The sequence below is a fragment of the Ceratotherium simum genome, chromosome 11 (assembly GCF_057802395.1).
Source record: "Ceratotherium simum simum isolate JZ-2026a chromosome 11, ASM5780239v1, whole genome shotgun sequence".
NCBI classification, from domain to species: Eukaryota; Metazoa; Chordata; class Mammalia; order Perissodactyla; family Rhinocerotidae; genus Ceratotherium; species Ceratotherium simum.
The window spans coordinates 38,583,494-38,607,821 of record NC_141910.1 but is presented as its reverse complement, the minus strand read 5'-3'; the positions used below and the strand labels follow the sequence as shown (position 1 = coordinate 38,607,821).

Here is a 24,328-nt window from a genome sequence, read left to right as displayed (position 1 = left end):
AAACAAAAAAATTGCTGCCCATACTTCGAACCATATCATCTCTTGCCTATAGGACTGTAACAGCTGCCTCTTTTGGCATCTGTTTTTTCCATCTTTCCATCAGTTCTCCACTATAGCCAAGGTTGTGTGTTTTTTTTTTAATGTAATAGTTCATATATAAAAAAATATGTAATATATGATAGATGTATAAACACCTGGTGGTATAGCCGTACAATGGACCACTACTCAGCAATAAAAAGGAATGAACATTGATGCACGCAATGACATGGGTGAATCTGAAAATATCGCTGCAGAGTGAAAGAAGCCAGACGAAAAACCAAGCTATATGATTACACTTACATGAAATTCTAGAAAATGCAAACTAATCTATAGTGACAGAAAGTAGATTAGTTGTTGTTTAGGGATGGGAGGGAGAGGGGTAGGAGTGGGAGAGTGGGATTAGGAATCACAAAGGATGGATCTGTTCACTATTTTGATCATGGTGAGAGGTTCATATGTCAAAACTGATCAAAATGTACTCTTTAAATATGTACAGTTTATTGTATTCAAATAATAAATATATTTATTATTTGAAATATAATATTTTTGAAATATTTCAAAATATTCAAAAATAATATATTTTTGAAATATATTCAAAAAATAAAAATAAAACTATTTAAAAATATATGTAATATATACTAAGCTAGGGAAGATAATAATATAGCGAACATCAATGAACCCATCCCCAAATTAAGAACTTGAGCATTACCAGCACTGCTGAAACCACCTGTGGGCTCCTTCCTGTCTCTCCCCATGCCTCCTCTTAGAGGTAACTACTACCTTGAATTTTAGGTTTTTCTAAGTCCTTGCATTTTGTTTTGTCTATACTATATATGCTACATATATTTTTTACATTTCTTATTTAGTTTCTCCTATTTTGAACTTTATGAGATGTGTCATGCTACATGTAGTCTTCTGTAACTAGTTTTTTTCACTCATTGTTTTTAATATTCATTCATGTAGTTTCTGGTAACTGTGGCCCATACATTTTCACTGTTGTATGATATTCCATTGTGTGAATATTCTATGATTTATTTATCCACTCTTCAGCTGATGGGCAGTTGGGCTGTTTCTAGTTTTTTTTCACTCTTACTAATGATGCTGTTGTAAACATTCTCATTAATCTATTTCTCCTGGGGCACATGTGAAGAGATTCTGAAAGGTAAAAGACTAGGAGTGAAATTGCTGGGTGCAGAATAGTGCATGCTCAACTCTACAAGGTAACGCCAAATTGATTATCAACGTGGTTGTACTAATTTATAACCCCCACAGCAGTATAAAAAATACATCTTCTCATTAATTGCCGATATTACCAGACTTTGTAATTTTTACCAAGTGAACATAAATTGTTATCATATTGAGGTCTTAATTATACATTTATCTAATTACTGATGATTTACCTAATAACTAATGTGGTAATTATCTAATTAGTAAAGATATTGAACATCTTTTCATACATTTATTCACTCGAGCATCCATTTCTGTGAAACACCTGTTTATGGTTTCCCCATTTTTTTGTCAGATCATTTGTCCCTTTGATTTGTGGAGTTCTTTTTGTATTCTGGATACTGATCTTTTCTCGGTTATATACACTGTAAATATCTTATCCTAGTTTGTGTCCAGGTGGGCCATGAGGTGAGCTGACGAGAGTATGTTTCCTCCAAAGGCAGCAGCTACTACGTAGCTTCAGCCAGTTGTTGCCATGGAAATGTGGATCCAGTGTGACTAGGTCTTCCAACCAAAATGAAAAAGATTATGCAAAATCCCTCAGTTTTTTTGTTTTTGTTTTTGTTTTTTTTTGTTGCTGAGGAAGATTTTCCCTGAGCTAACATCTGTTACCAATCTTCCTCTATTTTGTCTGTGAGCTGCCACCACAGCGTGGCCACTGACAGACGAGTGGCGTAGGTCTGCGCTGGGGGACCGAACCTGGGCCGCCACAGTACAGTGCACTGAACTTAACTACTAGGCCACTGGGACTGGCCCTGTAAAATCCCTCAGTTTTTAAGTGTTGTCCAGATGTTCTCTTTGGCTGGAAGTGAACAAATGGCTCTGAGGAACTGTCACATTTAAGGAACCTCAGAGTAGACTGACAAGGAATGGCAAGGGATGTAGGAGGGTCAACCAGGAGAGCCATGTTGTGAAGCCACAGATGTGAGCATTTCTAGAAAGAGGAAATCAGCACCAGTGTCAGACGCTGCTGGATACCAAAACTTGAAGAGGCTAAATTTCTTTTATTCCTGAAGGCTAGTGGAGTTTTTAAGTGAATGATTCTAATACTTTTCTGAGGACACAGTTTAAATATTCACTCTATCTGGATTCAAACTCTAAGACCAATGGAATGCGTCTTTCCCCCAAGTTGACCATCATTTGCTTTTCTTCACAAACAGGAGTCCAGAGCCTGGACAGAAGGTTCAAGAAAATATATTAGAAATGTCTGCTCCTTAAGTTGGCCTTGTCCCGCATTTGAGAGCATTGGTTTGCTGTTGTGGTTGTTAGGAACAGCTTCTACTGTGCAAACACGTCACAACCACGTTTGTAGGGGATTAGGCCAGGCAGCGGCATTTTAGGGAATTATTTTACTCAGTACTCTCCCTGGAAGAAAAATTCTGAGGATTTGTGCACTCAGCCTGCACAGCACCGGGGATGGCAGTTATCATTTCTTTGTGGGCAATACCATCATATGAATAGTGCTAAGTAAGTGATTTCCTATTTTCTGTTTGCTAGTTAAGTGTATACGGAAACTCCGGTTGGCAGTTTGACGAAGTACGAAACCAATGTTATTTTCACCAGTTTACGAAAGAGCAACCTGATTTAAATTTCCGCAATGCTGATGTTCAGGAAGAAATAAAAGTGAGTACAGACATCCACATAGACTGCTCCATTACATGGGTGCTTAAGTGGTTATTTCCTACACTTTATGTTGAACAATAATTGTGCAGGCAAAATCAAGTAGTGGCATTAAATTCTGGGATTAAGGAGTCTGATGCAAACAGACACTCAGACATGTTAGTAGTTCTTTCCTGCCTCTAACCCAGGATAATTGAAATGGGCGGGAGGCAGAAATACCTGTTGCTTTAGCTCCCAGTTGCTGCTCTGCCTGTAACAATGAGCTGTTATAGTGACGTGGGCCAGAACATGGGCTCCGGGGTCTGGCTCTGGCATCTGGTCCCAGCCCCACCATTTGGGGCTTAATTTGGCTTTTCTGTGTCTCAGATCCCTCATCTATGAAACATGGTATTTGTCTCATAGGACTTTTTGAAACATTAGATGAGATAACCCATGCGCAACAATTCTGTATTCACTCAATAAATATTAATTTACTGTCTGCTCTGTGCCAGGTCTTGTTCTAAGCACTGGGAATGCAGCAGTGAATAAAAGAAGCCCTGCCCTGACAGAGTTGCTGGTATACTGAGGGGAAGGCAGACAATTAACCAAATATATAATATGTCAGGTGGTGATGAACCCTAAGTGTAAGGGGCATTGGAGTGCCAGGGAGAAGTTGGTTTGGAGACAATCCTGTGACAAGGTTCTGTTTGGACAAAAACCTGAAGTTTGAAAGGGAGCCATGTGAACATCTGGGGGAAGAGAATTTCAGGCAGAGAGAAGGGCAAATACAAACATCTCCAGGCGAGAGCGTGCTCCATGTGTTTCAGGCATGACCTGGAGGCCGATGTGTAGGGTTGCCAGATGTAGCAAATAAAATTATAGGATACCCAGTTAAATTTTAATTTCAGATAAACAATGAATAATGCAATATTTGGGACATGCTTCTACTAAAAAATTCTTCATTGCTTATCTGAAATTGAAACTTAATTGGATGTCCTGTATTTTATCTGGCAACCCTACCAGTGAAATGAGCGAGAGAGTTAGAGAGCTGGGGTTCAAAAAGTGGGATGGGGGCTGATCCTATAGGGCCTTGAATGCTGTTGTAAGGGGTACATGCTGAGTCACTGAAGATCCCTCTGTGGCCCGTGCTCAGATTTCCTACAGTGAAATTTTTCTCCAGGTGAGAGCTGACGGGGCTCGCACCTGTGTGGTGGTGGTTCCAACGATACCTGACGCATAATCCACAATAAACATGAGCCGTGTTGTTGTTCTTTTTATTGCTGCTGCTGTGGCTATGGTGGGGAGGAATTTAGGTTAGTGGGGTAGTGCTCTGAGGTAGGGAGGTAGGGAGGAGACTTGAATAGAGCAGAACAGAGAGGCGTGGGTCCCCTTCTACAGCTCACCATGTCAGCCAAGTGATAAGGATGCAGGTTGCCACGTTGGAGTCACGGAGGGCACCCACACCCCTTAGTTTGTTTTTAAATAAGAGCTTTACTGAGGGCCGGCCCTGTGGCTTAGAGGTTAAGTGCGCGCGCTCCGCTACTGGCGGCCCCGGTTCGGATCCAGGGCGTGCACCGACGCACCGCTTGTCTGGCCACGCTGAGGTCGTGTCCCACATACAGCAACTAGAAGGATGTGCAACTATGATGTACAACTATCTACTGGGGCTTTGGGGGAAAAAAAGGAGGAGGATTGGCAATAGATGTTAGCTCAGAGCCGGTCTTCCTCAGGAAAAAGAGGAGGATTAGCACGGATGTTATCTCAGGGCTGATCTCCCTCACAAAAAAAAAAAAAAAAGAGCTTTGCTGAGATATAATTCATATACCATAAAATTCACCCCTTTCAAGTGTATAATTCAATGGTGTTAGTATATTCATAGAGTTGTGAAACTATCACTACTAATTTCAGAATATTTTTATCACCCCAGAAAGAAACCCCATACCCATTAGCAGTCACTCCTGACTGTCCCCTCCCTTTCTCCCTCTGGGCCCTGGCAGCCACTAATCTACTTTCTGGCTCTATGGATGTGCCTATTCTGGACATTTCATATAAACGGAATCATACAATATCTATATGTCTATGATATATATCTATATTTATAATCTATACTTAACTATTTGAGAAACTGCCAAGGCTGTTTTCCAAAGCAGCGGCATCATTTTACATTCCCACTAGCAACGCACGAGGGTTCTGATGTCTCTACATCCTCGTCAATACCTGTTATCCTCTATATTTTCAATTATAGTCATCCTAGTGGGTATGAAGTGGTATCTCACTGTGGTTTTGAATCGCATTTCCCTGGTGGCTAATGATGTTGAGCATCTTTGCATGTCCTTATAGTTTATTTGTATATCTTCATTGGAGAAATGTCTATTCAAATCCTTTACTCATTTTTTTAAAAATTTTATTTATTTATTTTTTTTCCCCCAAAGCCCCAGTAGATAGTTGTATGTCATAGCTGCACATCCTTCTAGTTGCTGTATGTGGGACACGGCCTCAGCATGGCCAGAGAAGCGGTTCCTCTGTGCGCGCGGGGGATCCAACCCAGGCCGCCAGCAGCAGAGCGTGCGCACTTAACCTCTAAGCCACGGGGCCGGCCCTCCTTTACTCATTTTTAAATTTTTTTTTTTTAATAATTTTATTTATTTATTTATTTTCCCCCGAATCCCCAGTAGATAGTTGTGTGTCACAGTTGCACATCCTTCCAGTTGCTGTATGTGGGACGCAGCCTCAGCATGGCCAGAGAAGCGGTGTGTTGGTGCGCGCCTGGGATCCCAACCTGGGCCGCCAGCAGCGGAGCGCGTGCACTTAACCGCTAAGCCACGGGGCCGGCCCTATTTGTTTTTTTATTGTTGAGTTGTAAGTCTTCTTTATATATTCTGGATACATGATTCGTAATTAATTTTCTTCCATTTTGTGGGTTTTCTTGTTACTTTCTTGATGGGGCCCTTTGAAGCACCAGTATTTTTAATTGTTATGACGTCCAATTTATCTATTTTTTCTTTTGTTGCTTGTGCTTTAGTGTCATATTTAAGAACCATTGCCTAACTCAAGGTTATGAAGATTTACTCCTATGTTTTCTTAGAGTTTCATAAGAGTTTAGCTCCTACATTTAAGTCTCTGATGCATTTTTTGTTAATTTTTGTCTGTGGTGTGAGGGGGTCCAACTTCATTCTCAGGCATGTGGCTATCCAGTTATTCCAGCAACATGTGTTAAAAAAAAAGATTAGTCTTTCCCCTTTGAACTATCTTGGAACCCTTTTGAAAATCAATTGATCATAAATGTCAGGATTTATTTCTGGACTCTGAGTTCTGTTCTACTGATCTATATGTCTGTCCTTATGCCAGTACCACACCGCCTGGGTTACTATAGCTTTGTAGTAAGTTTTGAAATTGAGAAGTGAGTTCTACAGCTTTGTTCTTTTTCAAGATTGTTTGGCTATTCTGGGTCCTTTGCATTTCCATATAAATTTTAGAATCAGCTTGTCAATTTCTGCAAAGAAGCCTGCTGGGATTTTGATAGAGATTGCATTGAATCTGTGCGTCAGTTTGGGGGAATATTGCCATTTTAACAATATTAAGTCTTCTGACCCGTAAACACAGAATGTCTTTCCACTTATTTAAGGTCTTCTTTAATTTCTTTTGACAATATTTTGTAGTTTTCAGGATACAAGTCTTGCACTTCTTTTGTTAAATATATTCCTATAGACTCCTTAGTTTAAAGACTGTTTTTACTATGTATATTTGATGTTTTCCAGAACTTATATGAATTGCTTTGAGATCTCTTCTAGAAGTGGGTACCTTGTTAGGGCAACCTTGTGTCAGTTGGGGGTAGTGGCAGTGGTGGAGGTAGATGCGGTCGGTTGACCAACTAGAGATTAGTTTTCAACTTCTCTGTTGGAGTGTGGACTCTCCTCTTCTCCCTCACCCAAGATCATTTACACACCCACACCTGCCCCTCCCCCCACACACTTAGTAGGCACTTACCTTGTGTCAAGTGCTTTACTTGGATCATCTCATCGAGTGCTCAGAACAAACCTAAGTTAGGAGATTTTACGACCATTTTATAGGTAAGGAAACTGAGGCTTAGAGAGGTGGAGTCACCCACCTTGGGAGTCATGGAATGGGATTCAAGCCCAGGCATTGGGACTCCAGAGTCCATGCTCTTAACCACAACTCCACACCTGATTTGAGGCAAACTGTTTCTTTCTCTGCGCTTCACTTTTCTTTTTCTTTTTAAGATTTTATTTATTTATTTTTTTTCCCCCCAAAGCCCCAGTAGATAGTTGTATGTCATAGTTGCACATCCTTCTAGTTGCTGTATGTGGGACGTGGCCTCAGCATGGCCGGAGAAGTGGTGCGTCGGTGCGCGCCCGGGATCTGAACCCGGGCCGCCAGCAGCGGAGCGCGTGCACTCAACCGCTAAGCCACAGGGCCGGGCCCATGCGCTTCACTTTTCCTACGCAATTTTTACAAGGAGGTTTTCAAGGGGAAAGTCATAAATGTGAATATAAACCAGTTGATTTTTCGGGCAGCAGATTTCTCCAGGCTCCTTGTGGCAATAGTGATGGATTGTCTGGAGATGTTTAGACAAGTGTGATAAATTTTGCCAAAATGTGCCAGCCAATATGTTAATTATTTTTTGATTAACTCAGCTGTTCTCTTGCAGACATCCAAGTAGTGGAGTTCATGAATAGGAGTCTTATTTACTAGTCTCGCAGGATGAAATCCCTCTTGGGATGAATCATTACTGCCTCCAGTTGAGAGCTTAGACATTACTTGCCAGGCTGGTTTAGAAGATTTACTCTGAGAGTCAATAAGAAAGGCTAAGAATCTGTAAGGGAAGGCTCTTTGCTCCTGGAAAGAGACCTTTCGCGTGAAAGGGACTTCCCTCCTTCCCCCCAGCAGCGCTTATCTCTGCAGTAGAGTTAAACAGGTTAATAATTTGCAACCCAGAGAGTTTGTGGTGGGGAGGCATTTGGAATGACTCCCGCTTGCAAACCAACTCGCACTCAGGGAGCCTGAGCCACCTTCCTCCTGGCTCCCATCAGATTTCAGTTGATCTGCACAGTGGGAGGCTGGCATGCAGGAGACATCCAGCACAGAGCACCCACCTCTCTCTTCCTCTTTGTCCTCCCCTTTGCACTGGCCATCAGGGGACTTGGCTCTGCCCTGAACCTTTCAGGGCTTGAGAGTCGTCAGCTAGAGAAATCAGGAAGCCTTCTTGGAGATGGGGGCTTATGTTTGTGTCGTGTTTTGTACTTTTCCAATCACTTTGGTTTTTACTTGCCTCTAAATCCCTTATTTGACAAATGATGAAACTGAGGCCCAGAGAGGTGAAGTGACCCAGTGGGTTAGCTGCATAGCAGGGAAGAGACTCCAGATGGCATGGCCCCATGCCTGGGGCTCAGTGTGACCTGCTCTGTGGGAATGCTGAGCCCTGGAGTAGGGGATCCTGGGGAGTCGGTGTGTTCATGGCAGCTGGGGATGAGGGACCCAGATGCTGTCCTGGCTTAAGATGGAATCTAGAGCATAAATACCAGCTCTGCTCCACCCCTACCGAGCACAGTATTGCTGGAGACTAGCAGCTTGATTCAAAATAAAATTTACTCACTACCTGCTTTATAAACCAGCTCTGTGCTTGATGATCATAACTACCATTTATTCTTCCTCCTATATGCCAGGCACTTTATTATAAATCATTCACTCATTTAACAATATGTATTGTGTATTGACCATGTGCTGGGGTATGATGGCTGGTAAGATAGACACATGTTATGGCTGTCCTGGGGCTTATATTCTGGAGGGGGAAGTAGACAAACAGGCAATTACAACAAAGTGTGCTGAGTGGGCACAACAGTGGGAAGCAGAAGTACAAAGGGCAGGCACCTAGCCTGGGCATGCAGTGGGAGAGATCAGGGAAGGGTTTTCCGAGGAAGCCAAGTAAGAATGGATGAGTAAGAATGAGCCAGGTGAAGAGGCGTGGGTGGGAGTGTTTCAAGCAAAGAGAAAGCATGGATCATGGCACATTAAAGGTGCTAGGAGTGGTCCAATATGGCTGGGACATGGTTACAGAGAAGGAGCATGACTCAGTGAGACTAGAGAGGGACCAGGTCATGAGCAGCACTGAAGGCCATGGTAAAGATTTGGATTTAAAAGGTCTTAGGGATTGGGCCGGCCCGGTGGCTTAGCGGTTAAGTGCACGCGCTCTGCTACTGGCGGCCCGAGTTTGGATCCCGGGCGCGCAATGACGCACCACTTCTCCGGCCATGCTGAGGCCGTGTCCCACATACAGCAACTAGAAGGTTGTGCAGCTATGACATACAACTATCTACTGGGGCTTTGGGGTAAAAAAAGGAGGAGGATTGGCAATAGATGTTAGCTCAGAGCCGGTCTTACTCAGCAAAAAGAGGAGGATTAGCACGGATGTTAGCTCAGGGCTAATCTTCCTCACAAAAAAATAAAAAAAAAATAAAAGGTCTTAGGGAAAAAATTTTTTATTTGCATTTTGAAAAATCAATCTGGTTTTGGAGAAGGGGTTTGAGTAGGGCAGGTTTAGAGGCAGAGGGGCCAGGGAGGAGGGTGGTGCAATAATCAGGAAAGATATGCTGGGGACTTTGGACCAGTGAGGTGGTGTGGGTTTGCAGGGTAATCATCAGGACTTGGAGACCCTGAGTCCGGTGTGACTCCTGTTTTGGATCTGAATGCTGACTGAGTGGTGGTGCCATTTCCTGAGATGAGAGACACAGAAAGAGGGAGGATGTCTTAGTTATGTAGAGTTTGAGCTCTCTGTGAGACATCCAAGTGTTCAATGGATAGCTGAATATAAGGACACAGAGCTCAGAGAAAGGTCTGGTCTAGAGATAAACTTTGGGGTTTGTTGACATACGGACGATGCCTACAGAGGTCAGTGAGAGAAGAAGGCGGCTGAGATGAACAAGGGGGCCAACTGCATCGTAGCTTCAGTTGATTGTTGTCATGTGGGAATGAGGCCAGGGCTTGGCAGGTCTTCCAATTAAAAAAAATGAAAGCATAACAAATGGGTAAGGGTGCCAGAGAGGTCCAATTCTGATGCCATTACTTACTAGCTGTATGACCTTGATCAAGGTACTTCATCTCCCTGTGCCTCGCTTTCCTCATTGGTAAAATAGGAACAATAATGGTATATACCTTGTAGAGCTGTTTGGGAATTAAATGGTTTAACCTTTGTAAAGCACGTAGGACAGTGTGTTCCTTATTTATTATAAGTACTTGTTAAATAATCAATAAATGAATAGATAAATAAGTAAATACTGTTGTGAAGTGAAATGAACAGTAAGATGGAGCCCCAAGGAGTGCTAACATTTAAAGGACTGCCGAGTAGACAGAGAAGGAGTGGGAAAGCAGGTGCAGGGTATCCTGGAGCTAAGGGATATGAGTATTTCTAGAAGATGAGTTTAGTCAACAGTGTCAAACATGGCAGAGAGAGCAGTAACAAAAAGACCAAAATGTCAATTGACCCTAGCAGCAGTACCTCATTTAATCCTCACAGAAACTCTGCAAGGAGGATATTATTTTATTGACAAGGAAACCAAGGTTAAGTGAGGGCCTGCGGATGCTCTAATTCATGCAGCTGGACATTGGGGAAGATGGCATGGTACCTGGACAGGTCAGATTCCAAAGCCTGTGATCCTTGCTCTACACCCTGCTCCTGGAGGAGTTAGCAAAGGACTTCTGTTCAGATTTCTTTTTTTTTTAATTTTTTAAAATTTTATTTATTTATTTTTCCCCCAAAGCCCCAGTAGATAGTTGTATGTCATAGCTGCACTTCCTTCTAGTTGCTGTATGTGGGACGCGGCCTCAGCATGGCCGGAGAAGCGGTGCGTCGGGGCACGCCCGGGATCCGAACCCGGGTCGCCAGCAGCGGAGTGCGCACACTTAACCGCTAAGCCACGGGGCTGGCCCTCAGTTCAGATTTCTGAACTGCAGTGGGGACAGTTGTTTTCTTTTGCCTATAAGTGGAGGATACAGTTTTCTCTCTGTACGTCTGAAATATCCTATACTTTCTCATTCCTTCTTGAGACGGAGGACCTGGGGTTGATGTCATTATCAAGAGGATATCTTATATTTCATCACATGTAAGAGCAGAGCTTTTCTCTTTCCCAAACTTGGTGTTTTAGGTAAACGGGCCCAGTAACTTCAGCTGTTTCAAGAGGAAAGGTTTGCCTCAAGGTTTTGTGAATTTGGATATCGGTAATGTTGAATTGATTCCTTTTTTATTCAGAGCAGCAAGTTGTTTAAGGAGAAAAGAATGAAAAGGTGCCCGGTGGAAAAACCAGGACTGTGTGATATCTTGGGAGTTAGACAGGAATCGGGGACACAGTGTACTGTCCCCAGAGTCCCGTGGCGCCTACGTGGGTCACCCAGAGCTGGCAGAGCCAGGGTATGTGTCCATTTCTGCACCTGGCACCCTGGGAGAGAGGGTTAACGATTAAAATCTGGAGCTCTCTTTTCTCACCTGGTTGAGAGAATAAATAGCAGGAAGCAAATATTTCACAACAGCAACTTTTGGATTATCTGGGTGAAAACCTCAGCATTTAAAATGACTCTCAAAAATAACCATCCAGCTTTTGCTGTTTTGTCTCATCAAGCAACGATAATATCTCCTATTGAACTAAAGAGAAAACCCTTACCAGGGCCATAAACCTTTGCTGGGGTACATAATGCATTTCTCATTCTTTGATGTAGGGTCAATAGTCAGCAACACTGAGAACCCCAAAGTGAGTAAGGACCCCATGAAGAAAATGAGTAGCTTTATTCTAGGAAATCAGTGCTTAAAAGCTTAATATTTATAACGGCATGGTGTTGGAAGTTTTTCCACATTTTTGTCAGAAGCTGCTTGGATGCATTACAGCTATTTTTGCCCCACCTCACCCTGATCCTCCGCCAATGTTCTCCTCTGTGAAGAACAGCGCCACCTGGGGGTGGACCCAGGTTGTGTGGGATCCGAAGCTTGTAAAAATCAGGGGCCTTCTTAAAATAGAGAGAGTGTAAAATCAGGTACAGAAAAATGAGTGTTTATTTAGAATGAGAAAAGAAGGTAGGTAGGAATGGCCCGTGCAAGTGACGGGTCCTGAAGCTTAAACTTGGTTAGCTTCACGCTAAGTCAGCCCTTGGAACCACCAAGATCCTTTTCTACAAACGAGGTGCCTTTACATCTGTTGACTTTTCTAGCTCAATCTCTAACCAACTGCCCCCACTTCCTGCCATGCTGCTGCACTGACCTCCCAGGCACATCCTGCTATTTCACCCTCTTAATTACCATGTTTCTCTCCTTTAAAGCTTTATGTGGCTGTGATTTAAATATTTTTGCATTACTCTTTGATTGTCTAGTTGGGGATTCAAAAAAAATCCAGGAGACCCAGGACTGGGTATTTTGCTCATGTTTGTAGTTCTAAGGCTTAGCTAAGTGTCTGGCCCATAGTTGGAACTCAAATACTTATTGAATGAAAGAATTTGATAAGAAGTAAAAATACTAGTAAGAAAAAATTTGTGGGGTTTGTGCCCCAAAGAAAAATTCCACTGGGTAGAGCCGGCTTAAGGTTGTTTGGGTCAACTGTATCCACGCTAAGGACTGTCAGCAGCAGAGCCTGGTCTTAGATTTGAAAAGCTCTTTCAAGCTTTGCCATTCAAAAATGTCACCTTTGGGGCCGGCCCGGTGGCGAAGTGGTTAAGTTCATGTGCTCCACTTCGGTGGCCCAGCTTCGCAGGTTTGGATCGTGGGCATGGACCTACACACCACTCATCAAGCCATGCTGTGGTGGCGTCCCATATACAAAATAGAGGAAGATTGGCAACAGATGTTAGCTCAGGGACAACCTTCCTCACATACACAAAAAGTCACCTTAAAGGGAATTGACCTCAGCAGTATTAACCCTTGCATTCAACCTACAGAAATCCTTGAGACCTTTGAAGTGCAGCACTCTAGAGACCCCATATTCACATGTAGATACAAGAAACACTTCAACTCAAACAAGTGATTTTTGGGATAGTCGGCATTTGGGATCTTTGGTTCTGTTTCCCTCAACAGGTGAAAATTGGCTACAAAGTCTAGTACTTTGAATTACAGGCAGTTCTTCTCTACCGTGTTAAATACATTCCTGTAAAACCTTCCATTCCTCCAGGGATGAGCCGAGAGGGAAGTGGGGAGAGCCACTGTCCCTTTGCAGAAAGGTGGCTTGTGGTCAGTGCAGGAGTAGCCCAGCTGGGAGGGGATGCCTTGGGGTGGGGTGGGGAGCTGAGACCTAGGCCTTGTGCTTTTCAAGGTCACCTGGTCCTCCCAACTGCCCCAATACAGTCTCTGCCTCCATGCTTGGTTCATGCTTTCCCACAAACAGTCCAGAATGTTCTTCTTGATCTCACTCCCTGATAAAATCCCACTGGCCAAGTTCAAGCTCTAGCTTTTCCTTCTCTGGTTGTGCCCACCCGTGTTAACTTTGATCTCCTTGGAGCTCTTAACAGCCCTGTAGACAGAGGACTCTCCTCTCGTGATGCTGAACCATGACCTGCCTTGCATTGTTTAGGTAAACCTTTGGACTCGTGTGTCCCCAACTATGCTGCAGATGCCTCGAAACCAGGGAACATGCCATACTTCTTTAGCATCCCAACAATATCACACCATGTTTGACTCATTCGGGCTCGGTACTTTATTCTTTCATTCCATGACTGGTTCATTAAGTACTAGGTGCTGTGTCAGAGGCAAAGACGACAAACAAAAGCTGTAGTCTTTTCCTCAAGAATCTTCCAGTCTGATGGAAAAGACCTCATGACTGGGTGCTTAATTGGTTATTTTCTCTCAGTTTTGAGTGACCTTTAAGGAATTGGGCATGGGAGAGATGAGATATGTTCCCAGTTTCTCCTGAGTCCTATCTTTCATTGTGGTTTCATTCTTTCATTCTGAGTGGATTCTTTAAACTTTGGAAACATGCTCATAACATCAATTACAAGTGTAACATTCTGAATTCAAATATGAGGGAAGTATGGGAGTCCATAAATACAGTTATTGCGAGTTCATTATACTAAGACATTGCTATGCTAAATAGATAAAACTATGCTATATGAGTGCTGTGCTTGTTTGTATGTGGAAATAGCCGGTTTATGACAGAAAGTCATTGACAGACAAAACTTTTATTAAACATTATGATAATAATGTGTTGTTAATGTAACCAAGCATCTTGCTGCTTCTTATTTAGGAAATTCTACAGTTCTGGCTCGCCAAGGGTGTTGATGGCTTTAGTTTCGATGCTGTTAAATTTCTTCTAGAAGCAGAGCATCTGCGAGATGAGTCCCAAGTGAATAAGACCCAAATGCCGGTAAAGTTTTATTTTAAACATATATATTTTTTCCTTTTCTGAAAATGTCATCAGAGTGTTTTTTCTTTTAGCCTGAGACACCAATTACCAGAGATGGGTTCTGTCCTGTCTATAGGAAGTATTTTAAATCATTTTCTTTAGGAAGTACAGAGGAGTTTTTCAAATGCATCTGCCCGGATGTTTCCTTCCACTGGTTCCCTCCAGAGTGAGGGATCCCTAGAGGAGTCCTTTGGTGACAAGAGTTCTGAGGGCATGGACAGTGTGGACTCCACCAAGGGCCCAACTACTCACTGCAGATTTTGTCATCTCGCTCAAGCTCAAGTGAGAAGGCCTAAATTCCCCAGGCACTTGGGGGAATTAAAGCACACATTAAAGGACACATAGGTAGCAGGGAAGGAAACTAACATTGGCTGAGTGTTTATTGTATGTTGTGTGCTGTTTACTTAGGATATTCCATTGAACTCTCTCAACATCTTATGAGAAAGGTTTCATCATCCCCATTTAGCAAATCTTAGAGAAATTAACTTATCAGGGGTGACAGAGGTGATAAATGGAACTACAAACCAAGTCTATCTGGCTACAGAATCTGGGCTTTTTGTGGTTCCACACCAGTGGTTCTTAACCTTCCCCCCATGTCACACTTGAGAGAGTAATCACATGCCACTGTATTCCTCTGGTTGACCACCATTCTACAGTCACTCTGTTGTCAATGGCCAAGTAGACAGTAGTCCTAAAATGCATTCCAAAATAATGGATTTGTGTATTTACATAATAGAATGTCTAAATAAATAAATTACAGGGACACAGAGTAATATGAGTGAATCTTAGCAGTGTAAGGTGTAGTTAAAAAAAATCTAAAATTATTACATATAGCATGATGTCCCTTTTATGAAGAAGTTAAGCAAATAAAATGAAATTGATAGGGTTATCAAGTTTATTATCAAGCTTCTGCTTTTGTCCTAACAGATTTATGGGTACTTATAACTTCATAAAAACAAATTAATTAACTAACTGAAGAGAAGTTGGCCAGGCACAGGCTAATTACCAGAGGACATCATAAACCAAAGGTTATGATTCAGTTGTTTTTTTTTGTACACGATTTCCAATAAAAAGGAAAAATGAGGGGAAAAAAGGTGATATATTGGTCAGTTATCCTAAAGAAAGCACTTATCTTTGGAGAAGAAATCTCAAATATAACTTTGCTAATTATAATGATATGGCATAAGACAGGCATACATTTCTAGTTATGACAAATGATCAGAACAATGGGTTGTGTGTGCTACCCGAGAAAAATGTAAAGAACATGTAATTTCAGGAAGTGACTAAGATTCCAAAAAACTTCACTTGATTTGGCAGGGGATGTTCACTTAGAAAAAGTGGTACCAAACCTCTTAACCTCAAGTTTGTGTGCCCGACGCACAAGAAGGCAAACACTGAGACATCGGTGCTTGGAGATGGAGAAAGATTTATTTGAATTGGCCAAAACGAGAAGGTGGGAGCCTGGGTTCGCTCAAATTCGCCTCCCCAAGAACAGAAAGCAGGGAGGTTTTATAGAGCTAAGGGGCTTGGCAGGAGGAGCTTCAGGGAAACAAAGGGGTCACTCCTGATGAGCTTCTGGGCAGTCTGACTTCTGGGCTTCAGGGGCTGCTGAGGGCCAGCCTTTTGGTGATCACAACCTCCCTGAAGGCATTCTCTTTCTTCTGCAAAACAAGCTCACAAATCCTCGAGACCCCTGAGTCACCCCTCAAGCTAAACAGGAAAAACAGCAAATTGATTTAATACCTATAAAACCCCTCAGGTACCGGGCTTCGAAAGAGGTCCACAGGATGGACTGCAACTCAGGTTTGGACTGTTCAGCCTGTTCGTGTCCCAATCCAGGACTTACAACCTTGGCTTGTGTCAGACATAATCTTCTACCTTGGATTCTGGAAGATTACCATAACCCTAGAAAGGCATAGAATGAGTATCTGGAAAAATTACTGAAACCTTGGGAAAGTGTAACAGTAAGAATAAAAGATAGAAGTGGTCAAGAAACAAATTTACAAGCATGATATTAATAATTTTGTGAGCAGATAAAGTATAGGTATAATAATGAGCTCTATAATCATTAAGATAATTTCTTTGTGTTTGCCTTTAAAAGTGTCTGGAGCATTTAGGACAATTAAATGTTTAGGAGGAAGATTTTGTTAAATACATTTGTAATCAATGTTTAGATGTTCATTAAAATTTAGTTTACTAGATTTATAGTTAATAATTTAAGCATCAAATGAAATACTAATGGTCATGAATGTTCTTCCCCATCCACAAAACCTCTTGAACACTGAAGGTCCTAGGACCATCTTTGAGGATGTGTCTTGGCTTGAGCCCTTTGAAAAGACAGTCTATATTGACATAAGGCCAGCTGTGGGCTGGACATGTGAAATGATGGTAACCATGCTGTCCTGTTTCCAAAGGACACGGTCACACAGTACTCGGAGCTGTACCACGACTTCACCAGCACGCAGGTGGGGATGCACGACATTGTCCGCAGCTTCCGGCAGACGATGGACCAATATAGCAGTGAGCCTGGGAGATACAGGTAACCAGAGGACATACTTCTGCTCTCCACCGGTGTAGCGTTGATCTGCAGTTTATCCCTCACAACCAGGCATTCTCGAGAGGTTCAACTTGTAATTTAACATAATTACATAATTACATGTATTATCATAGCTCAGTTATGCCAGGGCCTGGTATATTCTCTCACGTTGCTTAACTTTCCTGACTTTCAGTTTCCTCTTTTGTAAAATGATGCTAATCACAGTCCTTATTTCACAGGAATTTTGTGAAAATTCAATTAAAAATATATTATTTAGGGGCTGGTCCCGTGGTATAGTGGTTAAGCGCGTGCGCTCTGCTGCTGGCGGTCCAGGTTCGGATTCCGGGTGCGTACCGAAGCACTGCTTGTCAGGCCATGCTGTGGCGGCGTCCCATATAAAGTGGAGGAAGATGGGCATGGATGTTAGCCCAGGGCCAGTCTTCCTCAGCAAAAAGAGGAGGATTGGCAGATGTTAGCACAGGGCTGATCTTCCTCACACACACACACACAAATATATATATATATATTATCTAAATGTTAGCCATTAACTATTATTATTTTTATCATTACTATTTGACCTGTTAGTGTCCTTGTACAGTATGAATTCAAATGTTTCAACTAAACTGTTAGTAGATCACAATGCTTAGGAACACAGCTTTGGAATCAGATGGGCCTGAGGGGGAGTTCTGCATAACTGCTGTGTGACCTTGGGCTGGTTAGTTGATGTCTCAGTTTTTTCATCAATCAAAAGGTAATAGTGACACCCCTATATGGCTGTTGTGCGAGTCCATGAGATAATGTGTATGAGGCACTTAAAACAGTGCCTGGCAGATAATAAACACTGAGTAAACTTGACTCTTACTATGTTTATATAGATCACCCAATAGAATCAATAGAAAAGGAGTTGTTAAAGAAATTTCTCCTCCTTAAAGTAGGTCCTCTGATTACTATCCCCATTTTACAGATGAGGAAACTGAGACTCTGAGCATGCAGGTAATGGTCACACAGGTAGTAATGGCAGAGATGCGATTGGAACTGAAACACTGGGCTCCAGATCCTATGCACTTATTCATTCATTAATGTAATGCCTCCAACAGCTACAGCTGGCAGTGATGCGGGTCATTTCAGGTGAATGTGTCTTCCCTGAAGAATGTTTGGTTTTCAATAACTAAGAGTGCACCCCAATAATAAAGTGAGACTTTATAGGGATTCAAATACAAGGGGAAGTTTTTTAGGGAAATCCCCTCACCTTTTTTGTGGATCTATACTGTAAATTCTAAGTGGCGTGATGAGAATTGCTGAAGAAAGGTTTCCTGGAAGTTACTGAGTTTTTATCAGATTTAGAAAGAATAAAACAATATTGACTGAGATCCAAATGTGTTTCTTAACTCTTAGACACGCCCTAGTATTAGGCTAGTCTTTGCGTTTATTATAATGAGAAATTGTCTAGTGACCCAGTGTGCCATTTCTTGGTCATCTGGCTTGATTATGCTTCCTAGTGAGCCCTAGCCTGATATGGCTAATAGTGTGCATTCACCCCCCACATCTAGCCAATCAGATATAAGCATTTACCCAGTCTTTTGACAGGCCCTGAAGACACTGCACCCTGCCAACTCTTACAGGTTCATGGGGACTGAAGCCAATGGAGAGACAATTGACAGGACCATGATGTACTACGGGTTGTCTTTTATCCAAGAAGCAGATTTTCCCTTCAATGATTACCTCACGAGCCTGAACACTCCTTCTGGGAACAGTGTGTTTGAGGTTATCACATCCTGGATGGAAAACATGCCAGAAGGAAAATGGCCTAACTGGATGGTAAGTCCTTATGCCCAGCTCGGCACATCTGGTGCTGGTGGGCTTGTGAAATAGTCACCTCTAAAACGAGGGGCATGTTTGTCTCTAAGTGATCTTCACCTTTCCCCTCTTTGGTGATTGTTTATAGTGAGCCCCTGTCCCAGCTTCTGGCCAGGTTCTTGCCATTTTTCTTCATTCTTTTCTCTTTGGTTCTCAGACTGGATAATCTCCATCGATCTGTCTTCAAGTTTGCTGATTCCTCTGCCAGTTCAAAACTCTCCAGCCCCTCTAGTAATCTTTCATTTCAGTTATTGTACTTCTCAACTCTGAAATTTCTGTTGGGTTCTTTTTTTTACAATTTCTCTTTACTGATAGTATCTATGTGACAAGACATTGTTCTCATACTTTCTTTAAATTCTTTACCTATAGTTTAGTTCTGTGAACATATGTATAATAGTTGATTTAAAGTCTTTGTCCAGTAAGTTCAATGTTTGGGTTTCATCAGCCACATTTTCTATTGACTGCTTTCCCCCCCCCATGTATGGGCCATACTTTCCTGTTTCTTTGCATGTCTTGTATTCTTTGTTGTTGAAAGCTGGATATTTAAAAGAATACCATGTAGAAATTCTGGAAATCATATTCTCCCCTCCCCAGTGTTTGTTGTTGCTATTTGATTCTTGAGTAACTTTCTGCAAAATCTATGCTCTTTTGTGTGACCACTAAAGTTTCTGCTTGGTTGGCTTATTGGTCAGCTGACAATTGGAAAGTGATTCCTTAAATGCCTTGACCCAATAAGTCTCTCAGCCTTTGCTGAGGGGCTCTGTGTGTTTGTGTTGGGGCATGATTTCACTCACAGGCAGTCTACACTTCTGCTTTAGTCTTCACTTTCTGTTGACACAGAGCTTCAAGGTTCGCCAGAGGTGAGAGATTAGTCTTCTCAGGTCTTCCCTGGGCATCTGCACAGCCATGAACTTGGGTGTAGCATTCTAGGTTCTAGGAATCTGTCAGAGCCTTTCAAAGCCCCTTTTGGACATCTCTTCCCCAGCTTTTCCTTTAAGTTTTTGGGTCAGTCTCTGTTGAGCCCCAACTGGTAATACCACCACAGGCAGGTGTAATGTTAAACAACTGCTGCTGATTGCTTTTGGCAAAGGCCCTGGGAATAGGGCTATTTGCAGAGTCAGCTCTGAGTCCGATCAGATAAAGAAAAAACCCAACCAAAACTGAGCTGCTAGAAAGGTCAGATAGTGACAGTTCTCTGGAGATGAAAATTTTGGTGAACTCTAAACCCATTCTGCCCCTCCACTGGCTGCTAGGCTGCTGGTTTTTACAGCTACTGTAGGTGCAAGCCTGTTGCTTTTCAAGACTATTGTGGATCTGAGGGGAGGGGCCTGAAATTAGGGCAAATTAAAATGACACAAAGCTTGCTGTCTTACTGAGATCCAGCTGTTTTTCTTGAATAAATACTCCAACAATCCAATAATACCTTGGATTGTTGTAAGCCTTTAGTTAATTTCCAGAGTTCTGAAAAAGTGGATTTTTAGTTTTTGCCAGCATTCTCCTTGCTTTTATGGTGATTTTTAGAGGTCTTTACTCCACCATCCCATAAGTGCCCCCTATATCACAAATTTTATAATGTAGTTTTAGCACTTGTTTTTTCTCATGTACTGACAGTCTCAGGTATCACAGGCAACCGGTACCTCTCTCGGCCTGTGAGAGGCCCTCATCCCTGTCCATCGCTGTGAACTACCTGTGGAAATACTTCTTGATTTCAGTTCTGAAAAAGAAAGTGCTCTAGTTCAGAAGGCTTGAGAAATCAGAGTTTCTTGTCAGATGCTCTTAAGATAATGAAAAGAATTAAATGGAAGCAAAATTTGACCCAATTTTCTGGTCATAAAAATGGAAAGATACTTTACAGTGGTCTATAAAAAGATAATTGTAAAGATAATTATAGTACATCTAAAAAAATAAAAGCAATCTCCCTTTTCCTGAATTGTAACAACCAAGTTCCTATACTCAGACTCAAGTTCAAAGGCTGGTTCTGCCTCAAACCTTGAGTTAAATAAATGATGCAGTTTCTCAGAGCTTGTTTCATCATTTGTAAAATGGAGATAATACCGACAGCACTGCAGTGGAGGGGGGAAATAAGAAATAACACAGACGTGAAAGTACTTTTTAAACAGTAAAGTGCCATGCTCAGCATATTCACATGAGATTGAGTTGTGATATATGGAAAAGAGTTGTTAGATGATTTAAATAAACTCTTAAATAAGGACCAGATGTTATAATGTGTAATTAGAGCATTTAACCTAGAAATGTCATATTTAAAATAGACAACACTTTACAGAATTTCCTCTTGGACTATGTACATTTCTTTATAAAAGATGATTTAATTTAAATTTTGTTTTGAATAGTTCAAAAGTCACAGACACACACAAAAAGGGACACATCAGAAGTCTCTCCCACCCCTGTGCCTTCCACCTGTTCCTCTTGTCCTGCTCTCTATGGGGGAAACATTTTTCCTTTCTTGTCAATATTCTCTTATCCAAATGTGTGAAAATATTAATATGTACCCTCATAAATTTTATCTTATTTGCCGTATCATTGTGAAGTAAATTATCACCATTTTGTTGATCAAATGAGTGGCCAAGACAGTAAACTGGTCAGTTACACAGCAAGTAGCAGGGTTAGGACTCAAGTCCAGGCTTGTTGATACCAACCGATGGCTAACCTTGTTTTTCTGCCTAGCAAACTTTCTGTGAAATAGGGTAAATCTTCCAGAAACTGTGTATAGAGCTGTGTTCTTAAAAACATCTGCCTTTCAGATCAGTGGACCAGACAACGCCCGGCTGTCTTCTCGTCTGGGGACAGAATATGTCAACATCATGAACATGCTTGTTTTCACACTCCCTGGAACTCCCATAACTTACTATGGGGAAGAAATAGGAATGGGAGATATTTTAGCCACAAATCTCAACGAAAGCTATAATGTTGTAAGTTCTTATAATTTAACCATGCACCGCACCAAATATTCCTTTTTTGCCAAATCAGAGAATTTACTATTTCTATTCTGCTGAAAATCACGATTACTTGCTTCCCTTTCTTACTGTTAGGCAGTGAGAATTCTCAGCTTTCTTGGTGGGGGAGCTTGTTAAAAATGCTGCTTCCTGAGCTACACAACTTAGCTTCTTGTGTAGAGCCTGGAATCTGCATTTTAAAGATGCTTTCCAGCTGCTTCTTGGGCATATGCTCAAATTTGAGAACCAGCGTTCTGAGTCTGCAATATTATTTATTGCCCTCTGCCTGAAAGACGGAGTTAGGAACATTAGTATAGTGTTTGTCTGTACTGCTGGCTCTCGTTCTACCATAGCACAAAGATTCCTCCTTTTATGGTAACAAATGTAGCGCCCAGTGCCAGACTTGAGTGGTTTTTATTTTGTTCTTGTTTGAGGCTACGCATCTCACAAGTGTCTTGCTAGGCAGATGAATGATCTTGAACCTATACGTTGTATGGTTAGCTCTCAATTGTATGAGATCTAATTTCCGTAATATTTGGTCAAAGTGAAACTGTTTCTATTTCAGCTCCTAAATTTGTGTGTGTGCACTCACATGCAATATCAGGCTGCATGAAAGAAGACAGAATTTAGGCTTACTTGTACATGGCTGCATACTTGAACTCACCATCACTGCACCACAGTAGAATGAGTTGGTAATGGCACATTTTGAAATCCTACATTACTCATTTTTAGGAAAAAGCAGCAAAGATTCCAAGCATGTATCAAAGTTCAGTTATTATAGTTATTCAGACTCAAGATATCATGAACTATTTTCCAATTAAAAGTGTAAAACTGGTTTATGTACTGAATGTTAAGGCCTTTTCATTATGAATGCTAATGAATACAAGTACTAGCTAAGAAATACAGGGAATTAAATAATTATGAAGTAAATCACGGCCAAACAACATATCTTTTAATAACCAGACCACTGTTTTCTCTTTACGGTGTTTTGACGTAGGATACCCTTCTCTCAAAGTCACCAATGCAGTGGGACAATACCTCAAATGCTGGTTTTTCTGAAGGCAGTCACACTTGGTTACCCACCAGTTCAGATTACCACACTGTGAATGTCGATGTAAGTATCAATGAAAATTTTATGCTGATTCCAGAAACAGGAAATGAGCTTCTGTGCTAACATTCACTCACCCTGAGTGAGTTTAAAACCTTAACTGATGCTCTTTAAATCAATCACATAGACTTCTTTTGTGGTTTTCATTTTTAAGGAGTTTGCAAGTCATGTTTTTGTCAAAATACAAACTGGTACGGAAGTGTACCATCTGAAGTATACAGAACATACAACTCTTCACTGGAAGGACTTTAACTAAGAGCTTTAAGCTATTAAGGGAATTTTATGGAGGTCCTTCAGCAAGCCCAGCTATCTTTCCTCCTTTCCTCCCCTCAAAAGGAAGGAAGGAGAGAAATAGATCAATCAGTCTAGGGTAATGTGGATTTGAGAGCAAAGCTTTACCTAAAGAAACTGAAGACATGAATAATCCCTACAAATAGCTGTCCTGGAAAAGCACACCCTTTGGCTTTTGCCTGTACTATTTTCTGTTCTCATGGTAATCAAGTTTGCAAGGTTCAGCAGACAAATTTCCTCAACAGGAATGCATAAATTCCAGTGAAGTGCTAAGAACATTTCCTCAGACCAAAAAAATATGAAATGACTTTAGGTGAGTAAAAGGAGACTCCACTGTCATGTATTAATGAAAAGTTTACTGGAAAACACTTTAGAGGAACACTTTAGATGCCAACACATTATTGGCATCATATGAGGATACTTAAAAATTTTATAGCACACCTTCACTCCAATCTACTAAGTATTTTGAAAACATGCCCCACATTATTCTGATATAAAACTTCATGCAAACCCTCCTGTTCCCACAACTCCCTGCTCCAAGCACCACGGAGGATTCCGGGATAGTATAAGATTTGTTTTATATAATTGTAGGTCCTTGAAAACACAAAATACATATTTTAACATTTGTGTTTTGGATTAAGTGCATCTATTGATTTCATTATGTCCAAATGTCCAAAATGTTCCCATAGGCCAATCTGAGTCCAATATGTAAGATATCCTGTATAAAAATGTACACCAGCCAAGATGGAAAAACATAAATGCAAATTAAAACAAATTAAAAAATTTTTTTCTATTAGGTTAGCCAAGTCTTTAAAATGATCATGAATAATGCTTGGAGGGATGCTAAAATCATAATCAAGTCTCAGGCAATATCATTCTAATAAAATACATACACAATAGCCCTAAAAACAGGTGAGAATTTAAGTAATTTCTAAAAGATAGAAAGTAAAATTAAATTACAGAGAACAAGAGCATAGAAACCATAGTCTACATACACAGGAGAAAACCGCTCTAGTAGGTACAGGTAGGGCACTGCAGGGATGGTTCTAAACTGCTGCACTGCTGCACCAGAATTTCCCTAAGGAAGAAACCCAAGGCCTGTTTGGTGATCATATTCATGTCGGAATGAGTAGAGCAAAGCTTGAAATAGTGTCAAACTTCCACAAGCACAGCAGAAGAAAGAAAAGAAGGAAAAGAACACCTAATTCTAGTGATGTCCCTGAGATAATTCACTGTGGAATGCTCTCAGACACAAAGCCAGAAGACCCTTAGGTAGCTTATCACCATTAAGCAGGAAAAGAACCCCAAAGACAAACCAGACCTACCT

General features: G+C 41.4%; 1 protein-coding gene across 1 annotated transcript in view; it reads left to right on the top strand.

Moving 5' to 3' along the window:
- The window catches only part of SLC3A1 (solute carrier family 3 member 1), a 38,921-nt gene that overhangs the window by 9,681 nt on the left and 4,912 nt on the right, over window positions 1-24,328 (top strand). The window contains exons 5-10 of the mRNA XM_087436826.1: window positions 2,764-2,889; window positions 14,097-14,216; window positions 16,670-16,794; window positions 18,414-18,609; window positions 21,411-21,578; window positions 22,600-22,716. Of these exons, the coding sequence (XP_087292952.1) occupies window positions 2,764-2,889; window positions 14,097-14,216; window positions 16,670-16,794; window positions 18,414-18,609; window positions 21,411-21,578; window positions 22,600-22,716 (852 nt within the window). The remainder of the gene's footprint in view (window positions 1-2,763; window positions 2,890-14,096; window positions 14,217-16,669; window positions 16,795-18,413; window positions 18,610-21,410; window positions 21,579-22,599; window positions 22,717-24,328) is intronic.